Here is a 10,083-nt window from a genome sequence, read left to right as displayed (position 1 = left end):
CCCCAAACACCCGCAGGCAGCGGGCGATGAATGCCCAGGACGGCTTCCATTTGCTGCGCCCTCCGATTCCCCCGGTTTTCCCTTCCTTTTGCTTTTCTTCCCTCTTACCGAAATGAGGGAAGCTCAGGCCGGGGGAGCGGGGACACCCACGAACCCCACGGCGGAGAAGAAGAGAAGGGTTTTTGAAAAGGATCCGCTTTAAACTGGGGAAGGACCGGAGCTTTCTAGAGCATCTTCGGAGGCGCTGGAAGATGCTTTGCCGATGCTGCTCGGCCGGGGCCAAGGAGGGGGCGAGGGCTGAGACCCGGCAAGCTCGKCGCACGGGTGCCAGCGAGCCGCTTGCATCTCGGAGGACCCCGCCGCGCCGGAGAGCTGCGGACGCGCGTTCAGATGTAAAACCCTTTTATTAGAAAGAGCAGTTGGACCCACAGCGGCTACGGACTACGGATTTAAATACCCAGGACTCCCGCGGGGGCGCGGCGAAACACCTTAACGCTCGCTAAAGGTTAAAGTCGGAGAGGAGAAGGGGGGGGGGAAAGAAATAAATCACAGTTTAACTTTTCCTAAAGTGACTTCATCTCTTCCTAAAAAGAGTCGACGTGCTACGGGCAGGCGCAGCGCAGAGCACCGCTCGGCCGGGCAGCGATCCGACCCCGGAGAGCGTCTCGGGGCGCCTGGTCCGTCCCCTCCTGCCCTCCCTGCTCCGGGGCAGCACCCGGGAAGTATTTCTCCCTCGATGCCGACGAGCTCTGAAAGGTTTCGGCTTTCCCCGGCCAAACGTTGGGTACCAGGGAAACGCCTGCGGGCATCTGCACAGCCGGGAAATTCCCAGGAAATTCTGGCCCCGGGCTGGCATTACGGACACCCTCGGTGGTCCGAGCCCGGTGCCAGAGCTACCTAATAAACACGTGCGAGGGTTTAGCTATATCCGAGCTTAAAAGGTGAAAGGCAAAAAATAAAGGCAACAGCCGCTTTTCGCGGATTCGTGGCAAGGTCTCGGCTTCTCTAGCCAGCGAGGAGGTCCCCGCGGACACGGCGCATCGCGGCACGCGCTTCCTCCGCGCCTGCCCCGCCAACCTCCCGACGGAGTCGAGAAGGGAAAAAAAAAAACCCGCGTCTCCCAAGCGGCTCCGCAAACGGGATGTTCTCCCCGCACCGGGGCCGCGCTCGGAAACCTCCGCCGCTGCCAGCCTAAAGGCGGCGAGAGCGAGGGAAACCCGGGCGCCCGCGTGCGCGAGGCAGCCACGGAGCCAAGCCGAGCGCCGGGAGCGGAGGCTCCTCCGCGGGCCCGTTTCCCGCGCGACTCGGCCTGTTTTCCCCGCGGTTCGGGCCCCTCGACCAAGCTCGGCTCCCGCGCGCAAAGCCCGGCGCCCGAGCGGCGCGGGAACTCGCGGCCCTCCCGGCTCTGGAAAGAGGGAAGCGCGTCGGGGAGAAGTACCGCAAGGGGATTTAGGAGTTGTAACCACGTCCCACCGGGGGTGCAGACCTTCATTTAGGTGTGTAACACCCACACGCACACACACGCACACACACACACGCACACTCGTCCTTCCAACCCCTGCCAAGGCAAGGCGAGGGGAAAGAGCTAAACCCACCAGCGCCCACGGAGCAGAGCCCACCCGGTGCTACGTGAAGTCCCGTGCCCAAATATTCCTGCCCTCGTGCCGAGAGGGTGAAGCTCCGCTGTCCGGTTCATGGGGGGTTTTTCTGGGGGGGCTTTAAGACTTATTGAAGGCCGCCAGGACGGCCCAGATGATCTCCGCGCCTTTGGCTTTGGGAGCTTCCACCTCAGGGTTCAAATCCAGCAGGTCCTTGGACCTGTTCATAGCCACGTCGTACTTGTCGTCTGCCAGGCTGGCAAAAACGTTCTCCAGCACGTCCGAGGCGTGGGCCAGCACCAGGAGAGCCAAAGTCCTGCGGTCCATGCGGCAGGGGTCGTTCACCCAGCGCTCCAGCATGCTCTCCTGGAGCTTCTTGACCAAGCGCTGCTTCTCGGTGGCGTTGCTGACAGGGTGCGTGGTCATGTCGAAGAGCAGAAAGTTCTGCTTCTCCGTGGTGAGGATGCCTTTCTCCACCAGGTTCTTGGCTATGCGCTCGCGCACGTTCCTCAGCTGGTACTGCAGTTTGAAAGGGTTCCAGGTTTCCCCTGTGGGAGAATTGAGCCAATTTGACCCTGGGGTAGGTAGAGCCTTGCTCTCTATCCCACCCGCGAGCCGTTCTGCAGCTCCAACTCCCTGTTTCCAGCCCAGGATGATCCATGTCTGCAAAGCTACAAGTCCCTCCTGCAGAAACCCTTTTCCAGCCTTTTCCTCCTCCTCTCAACCGCACTCTGACCTGCTCTTCTCCGCTATCGCTGCCCTGCCTCCCCATAACTCCAGCCCCATCAGTCTCCATTGGCAAAGCTCCAGGCAACCGCGAGGTGCAGCAGCCTGAAGTGGATCCCTTTGGAAAACCCCTTCTGCCCAGAACCTCTGGGCCCGAGACTCATTAAAGACTCAGTGTTAAAAAGTAGACGATGAAGAGCAAGGTCTAGACTTCCTCTGAGTTCCCAGCAAGTAAGATCTGGAAAACCTTTCCCTGCCCCCATGTTCATCCTTCCCCTCTTCTGCCCTCAGCCCTTGGGTGTTTTGCCCATCTCTGGTCAAGTGGGAGCATGGCCAAGCCACAGAGAGGAGACAAGCCTCAGGGACAGGCCCAGAGACACCTGGAGAGCCCACGTCCCTAACTGGGCCTACCAGTGAGCAGCTCTATCCAGGTCTGCACCGTTTCTGCAGACTCTGTAGCCTTGATGTGTCGGAGGGTCTCGTCCAGCAAGACATCACCAGTTGGAGCATCTGACTTCAAGAGCACCTAGAAGGACACATTGAAAACATGGGGTCAGACCAGGACACAGACCTGCTGCTTCCTTCCCAAAAGACCATCAGGAGCCCCAGGGTTCAACACCGCTTTCGCAAAGCACTTTAAAACCAGACCCAACGGGGGTGGATGGAGATCGGGCTGCAGTCAGTGGAATTGCAGTTACACAGCTGCCACCCAAAGGCCTGTAAGGCATCACCGTGCCCCAGGGAAAGCGCTGGTACTCGGAGCTTGTTTGACCAGAGCCTGCCTGAACACAAAGCAGGGCTCAAAAGAAGCCGACCCAAGCGAGTCTGGATCAGAAAGGCAGCTGAGCGGCCAAGAAACCTGCCCAGGGGGCTTCAGATCCCAGCCCGATCACACGGAGGGTCTGGGGCAGGGCAAGGCATTCCACTGTTACTTCTTCCTCCCATCTCCAGCCCGGATTATCTACGGCGAAGGACAGACCAGCTCCTGCGGCACCTTTACCTTCCTGTCCAGCAACCTCTTCTTTCTCATGGTGAGCGGCTCCAGCTGGATCCGGCCCCGCAGCGCTAGTTCAATGAGGATGCCGCCTCGCAGGCCTGAGGAGATGCAGTCATTCCAGAAGGACGTGTAGCCCTGGGGGAAAGGGATGATAAGGGGAGAAAACATGGATGAGCGGATGTGCCAGTGCTGGCGCTGCAGGGCTCGTTTCCCCATCCGTCCGAATCCAGTCCATCCGTTGAATGGATTCATGCCCTTCCTCCTAAGCCTAGATGGTGACATCGAAGAGAGGAAAAGGCTTTCTCCAAGAGGTGAGAAGGACTTGGCAGCCTGCAGGGCAAGGCAGCACCCTGCAACTAACCCCCCTCCCCACCCCGAGGCTCAAACCCTCCTCGTAAACGTCRAAGGGATGCGTGTTTTGCTCTATCCTCTTCCTCACGACCTGCGCGTCTCCCTGTGCGTAAGTGGACGTGCACGTGGGAGGCGGAAGGTGAAACCTGCTCTTTTTCTTGGCCTCCGCTCGCTAAAAAGTCAATTCTGCCCCCGCGACAAATCACACCGGCTTGGGAACCTGCCAGGAACATGCCTCCTCCCCTGCCTCCCCGCAACCAGCTAGAGGTGGCTCAGCAGCTGGCGCAAGCAGCATCCAAGGAGCAATAACTGTTTTCCATAAGGTCAGCTTTCCCAGATAACGAGGCGGCTTAAGAAAACACGAAAGCCCCCGCCAATTCCAGGCGCGCCGTGAGAACGATCAGCGGTACTCGGATATCGCTCGTCAGCCCCGTAAGAAGAGCTCGCCCAGCTGCCTGCAGCTGCCTGCAGCTTCGTCTTAAGCCCAAGGTGCACAGACCGGAGCAAAAGCGCACAGCTCCCATCAAGGGGCGGATGAGAGCTTCCCCAGCGCCCTCGCCAGATCCCACTTTGGCTAATTACATCCCACTCGCTTAAATCCACCCTGCAGATTTCTGCAAGTGAAAACAGGGTTTCTGGCTGAGGATGAACGGTCTGTGCTCAGCAGTGCTGTGGATTAGAAAATACGCGCCAGCTCTTCTCCCAGAAATGGGTAGATTTGGCTTGAGGGCGCGGTGGTCAGTGGGCAAGATCCTACGTGGCAAGGAAGCGGCGCGGTTTGGCAATTTTGATTAGATTCACTCAAACTTAAGCCAGCACATTCCACATCCGGCCCTGAGTGCTGTTTTCTCAGCCCAGCATGGGAAGAAGGGTGGCTGTATAAATCTCCCCAGCTCTAAAAAGAGCCGTCCTCCAGCATGAACGGCTATCACCTCGGCTCCGGCATCACAAGCTCTCCAGCGGCCGGTCCCGAGTGTGCACGTGACGCGAATGCCTGAGGACGGCAACGATTTTCACCGCGGCCCTTGGCTTCCCACGCCCCCCCGGCTCGACCGCTCGAGTCCTGACCCTGAGAAGCGCAAGCACCGTGACGCTTGCTGGCATTTGGCAGAGCGACAAGAACRCGCAAAAGTCTGGAAAACATGACCTRTGAGGAACGGTCGATTGGATCGGGGCTCTCAGTCGGGGGAAGAGAAGACTAAGGGAGAATATGATTAAAAGGTTCAAATATATAAAAAGGCAGCTGCAAAAAGGAAGGGAATATTCAGCTCTCCGCTTCCACCGTGGATTAGGCAGAGTCCTGGACCAACGCTGTAGCCCAGGAGGTTCAGGCTAGCACTAAGAAAAACTAACCGTAGGGACAACAAAGCCTGGGGACAGTTTGTCTGTGGTGGGGCAGGGATCACTTGGCATTTAAGAACAAACTCAACCCGTGTTTCTCAGGAGAGAGCTGGTCGTGGGTTTGAAGCAACGGGACCGCCTGGGAAACCTCTCGGGTTCCCTCCTCCCACCTTTATCTCCTTGCTAGCACAACGCCTGGTTGTTGCAGCCCGATGACTGTTTTATTGTGGCAGGCCCCGCGCAAACTTTATAAGGGGACGGTCTTCGGATTTCAAGCAAAACGGACAAAAGGGAGGGCTGGACGGAGAGACCCGTCTAGGCAAGCGGCGGAGCTGGGAACCGAACGGGCGCTTGCGTTCAAGGCGAGCCCGACCGAGGGGTGAACGAAGCGGGACGCGGAGTCGCCGCGTTCTTATTTACGACGGGACGCCGACACGCCAGGAACGCGGTGGCTTGGTTCGCGGTTGTAACTCCCTTTTTGCTGGTCTTTTTCCTTGTAGGAACAGGGGAAAGGAGAGAAAGGGCGGATTTAAAAGTTACGGGGAGACTAAAGACAAAGCAATCCGGCAAGTCMGCTTTGCTAAGGAAACAAAGTTAAGAACATGCAGTCCTCTTAAACAGAAGTTTTTACAGCCCACAAGGGTAAACCCTTGTCCCCAAAGCRGCTGTTTGTACAGTGCGTTTTGACACCGGATTGCTCAGCTTGCTTAACACGGACCATCATAAAAGAAATTAAAATCTTTATTTGCTTTCTTCACTTCCTTGTGAAGAAAGACAAAGAAACCCTTCATCCTCGCCCTGTTAAGACCTGCTAAGTTCTGTCCACAGGAGACGCGCTGTTTTTTTAACACACGACCTCTAGAAAGAAAGTTCTCCAGAGAAGGACTTGGAGATTACTGAAGGTTTCCATTTACTGGACTGGAGGCAACATCCCACCGGAAAATTTTAAGGGGCTCTGAAATCAAAAAAGTTGAAAGCTCCTGGGTTAGTTGCAGCTTCTGAAATCAGGCTGGTTACAAATGCCAGGCTGATGCTCAGCCGCTTTCTCCCTTAAAATAATGAAATCACACCGTGAGCTCACTGGATTTGGCTTAAAATTTCCTAGTTTTTCCCATCATTGAGTCACACGTCAACGACAGAGCTGGGAAAACCTGATGCCTGGGATCCCAGCTCCCTGCCAGCCTGGCAGGCTATTGCCACTTCTGGCTTTACAGTCTTTGAGGTGGAGGAATGCGGAAGGACGGGCCAAAAAAAAAAAAGTGAAAAGGTTTTTTTCYGATCCATTGTGTTCTCCTATCTTCCAGGTGATTAGAGAACCGTTCCTAGATGTTTTTAAGGAATGCTTTCTTGGTGGGACAAGCATGCAGAAGAGGTAGCAAAGAGCCACCACCTCGGAGTGCAAAAATTGCAAAGCAGAATGGGGCTGCTTCTCCAGTAATGCCCATCCTGAGGAACCAGGCGCTCCGCACGCTCAGCGCCTGGCTGAGCTGCATGTTCAGCAGTGGCATATCAAACATTAACTCAGCGGACAATGCCACCTCCCCGCAGGAGAACCAAGCCAGAAGAAAAAAATGGCTCCAGAACCAGCCCGAACGCCCCATTTTTGAGAGGGGACAGTGACATTTGTCAATTCTGACATGGACACAATCGTAAAGAGAGGATTTTGGACCCTACCTTCTCCAATAGGTGAATTTTATTTTTGATTTACAGATCCYTGGCTGAAGTTCTGGCTTGCTGGGTTATAGCCTAGTTAAACTAAGCAAACAGGGAGCCAGGCACTTGACTTTACTCCAGAGASCCCAGTCTCCTCCCAGAGGAGCGATTAATACGGAGGAGGATGGACAAAGCGCCTGCATGCCTGGCTTCTCACCTCTCTTCTGAGAAGGCAACGAGGAACCACGCAGAAACACACATTAACCAAACCAGGAATGCTCAGCGCTGTCCAGGAAGAAAGCAGACCAYGCCACGCTCCCAAGTTGCTCTCTAATATTTGCTCCAAAGTTATTTGCATGATGTTCTCGTTACAGCCTTGCTCTCCTGTTACTTCCTATTCCGCTCGGTGAGTCCTAGATCTTATCTAGGCTCRTTAAACAGGGCAGCTACAAACCTCTGTCACTTATGCAACCGCACCGCAGCTTTAACAGCTACAACGTCTCCTTTCCTCAGGGCGGAAAGATGGGCTCATCCAAAGTGCTCAAAGGGGAGCTGAAAAACCTGTGTTTAAGCTTCTCCTCTCCCACCATCATCCCAAGAAATACCCTGGGAAACCAGTTGGCTTCTTTGTCTCAGTTTCCCCATCGGTTTGACAGGAATAACAGCATTAYTGTCGCCCAAARAGATCAAGAAGACGCGCGCACTAAAGAAGACGAAGCACGCAGACCCAACGGCAGATAAGCGCTCCGCAGCTCGGAGCCAAGCGATGGCAGAGCTCAGCCCAAGATACCGCCTTTTCCTTTCCCAACGGCTTGTTCYGGGCAGACCGGAGCAACGAGTTGCTACCAGCCGATAGGTGCAAAACAGATCAGTTTGCTCACAGGCCCGTTGCAGCAGAGAACATCCCTTCTCTGAACACAACCAGCTGGGAAGTTCATGCACTGCTGTCCAGGAAAGCTGTCAAACTGGCACACGCCRGGTGAGGCGAGCGTCCCTTTCCCCCAAAGCCTGGAGCTGCAAGATGCCGTTGCTCCTGGGCTAAGGGCAGGGCCGCTCTGAAAGCGGAGACRCCGCTCCCACCTCCCTTATCGTTTCCGTATTCAAACGTATCCTGCACCTGCTTTAAACTCCTGGTCCAGCTGCATTCTCTCGTCTTATCTTTTCGCTCAAAACCTGCCCCAGCTGTTTCTCGYGTCAATTTTTAGAAAAGCGTAAACAGCGCTCAGGAGGCCTTTGGGTTTCACCTGCTGGTTTCAGATAGGAAAGCTTATGTGGGTTTGGGAAGAGCACATCTACCATCTGACACATAAGGTGTAGCTTCTTTTACCCCAGGTCTTTGACCCTGGCGAAGAACAAACGCACGTTTGCTCTGCAAATGGCGCTAAAGGAATATTGCATCGCACCTCTCTTCCCCAGCTGTCACTGTGGCAGAGCTGATGGGACAACGCTTGCAAGGGCCTCATCAACGGCTGGGTTTCAGCTGCAGACGATGGTGGTTTGAGCTTAGTAGGCTGAACTCACGCTGTCCCTTCCGCTGCATACCGAGAACCTCATCTCCAGATATGCTAGGACAGCGCTTCCGCCTCTACATGTGCAATGGCGCCAGCGAGAAACGCCTTACCTCCTTGTCCTTCAGTCCCAGGAGCAGCACCTCTTCCATGAGGGTGAGGCGGATATCTTTGGAGTCGTTGGCGTCTTCGTCGTTCAGGTCTCTGTCCGCGGCCGCGTCTTCCTCGCCGTCGGGCTTCTTGTCCGAGTTCTTCCCTCGTCCTCGACGCGTTAGCGTCGTCATCCTCGCCTCCAGCTGGGAGCACAGGGAAGCAAAGTTGGCACAAGGTCTAAACGCGATGGGCTACGATGGCGCGAAGCCCCAAGAGCTGAAACCTGGACGCCGGGGAGGGACGCACGAGCTTGAGGGAACCCTGCCCTTTTTACCCGGGAATTTTCAGCTCACTCCTCCCAGGATGGCTGTACAAGAGTCACTGCTAGGGAGTGGTTGCCTGTAACTTAGCGACATGTTTAAAGAGACGACTGCACCTTCACGGAGGTAAGGAGGAACTTGAGTCACGGCGAAAGCATTCGACCGAGGGGACCTCCTGGACGGAGAAGAGGTTAAGGCTCAGGCTCTCCCGCTCTGGTCCCGGATGCCGGATACTCAGCAGAGCCCCAGGGCAATGACGAAAGAACACCTCTACCTCGGCTGATCTCTTTCTGATTCTCCCTCCCGCACAACTTAGCTGCTTGCAGTCGATACTTATCTGTTTAAGGAGGWTTACGAGTCGCCCCTTTTCGTTTTGGATTCCCAGGCTGCTGACCCGAAACCTTCCACGAGCACCCTGCAACCCCAGCTCTCTCCTCTGCCCTATCCTCCACCCGACCCCCCCGGTCCCCAACCACCCTATGCCRCAGGGGAGGCTCAGAGTCCCGTTAAAAAGACACCATAAACCACCGCAAAAAGAACCTGAGGGGCTGGATTTAAGCACTACGAGGGCAGCAGGGTGGTGGTGGTGGTTTGGGGGGGGGGGATATATCCCGCAGCCTCTTTCCATACTCCAGGAATAGATGAAGAGCCCGGAAAGACACATCCACCTCCTCCCTCCCTCCAGCGCAAGCCCCCGCGCGGCGATAATTAGATTTGACAACTTTTTCCACCCACCCCCCCCACCGCCGAAACGCACAAACGGCAAGGCCGAGGCAGACCAGCAGCCTCCCTCCGCCTTCTCCCCGGCGGAGTTTCAGCTCCGGAGAAACGCAACCCGGAATAACAAAATCGCCCGGTTCGGCCAGCCTTACCCGTGCTCGGCGGGTTCCCTCCCCACCCCCTGCTCTTTCCCTGAGGTTCCCGCGAGCAAACTTCGGAGCCGGGGAAGGGAAAAAGCTTCCTGGGTGATCCGGGGCAGGGGAGGGAACAGCCCRGCGGTTTCCTGGCCTTGCCGGTAAGCCAGCCCGGTGTGCCGCGCCGGCAAATGGGAGCATCCAAGGCCGGGGAGCCTCCAATGAGCGCGGCCAGCGGGCCGAGGCAGCGCGGGAGGCAGAGGGTGGGATTTCTCCTCCTCCTCCTCCTCCTCCTTTGCRGGAGGAAGGCACAGGGGTGCGGARCGGCGCTGCGGGGGCTCTTGGGCCCGCTCAGGTGGCCCGTCCGCCTTTTGGGGGAACTAGGGGCTGGTCCCGCTGTCCCCCCGTGCCACCGCGCTGGGCGGAGGGTGCCGGAGCACCGGGGCGCTTTGTGCAAATCGTGCGACGTGGTGTTTTTTTCACACGCACCTGGGTGCGGCGTGGGTCAGGCAGGGCTCGGTGGGAGACTTCGGCTGGARGCAGGAAAAGGGGAGTCCTTGGCTGTAAGAGGGAATAAAGGCGCTCATAAATAGTTGCAAAGGAAATCTTGTTAAATCAGACTGCAAAACTGGCAAAGCCCGA

The 10,083-nt window shown here is 56.5% G+C and overlaps 1 protein-coding gene across 2 annotated transcripts; it reads right to left on the bottom strand.

Annotated features, from left to right (window-relative positions):
- Positions 1-450: 450 nt before the first annotated feature.
- On the bottom strand, positions 451-9,596 carry GOLPH3L (golgi phosphoprotein 3 like). Of its 2 annotated transcripts, none has more exons than XM_026079133.1 (5): positions 9,460-9,596; positions 8,288-8,470; positions 3,325-3,456; positions 2,736-2,850; positions 451-2,146 (listed from the first exon to the last, which is right to left on the bottom strand). In XM_026079133.1, exons 2-5 carry the CDS (start codon positions 8,456-8,458, stop codon positions 1,719-1,721), a joined length of 846 nt encoding a protein of 281 aa, XP_025934918.1. In that variant the 5' UTR covers positions 8,459-8,470; positions 9,460-9,596; the 3' UTR covers positions 451-1,718. The 2 variants fall into 2 exon arrangements, with proteins under 2 accessions (XP_025934918.1, XP_025934917.1); XM_026079132.1 differs by lacking the exon at positions 9,460-9,596 and adding an exon at positions 8,704-8,795.
- Between the last annotated feature and the right edge of the window lie 487 nt (positions 9,597-10,083).

This window comes from Apteryx rowi, unplaced genomic scaffold, assembly GCF_003343035.1.
Source record: "Apteryx rowi isolate R43461 unplaced genomic scaffold, aptRow1 scaffold_492, whole genome shotgun sequence".
Lineage (NCBI taxonomy): Eukaryota > Metazoa > Chordata > Aves > Apterygiformes > Apterygidae > Apteryx > Apteryx rowi.
This window is presented reverse-complemented; position numbering and strand designations above follow the sequence as displayed.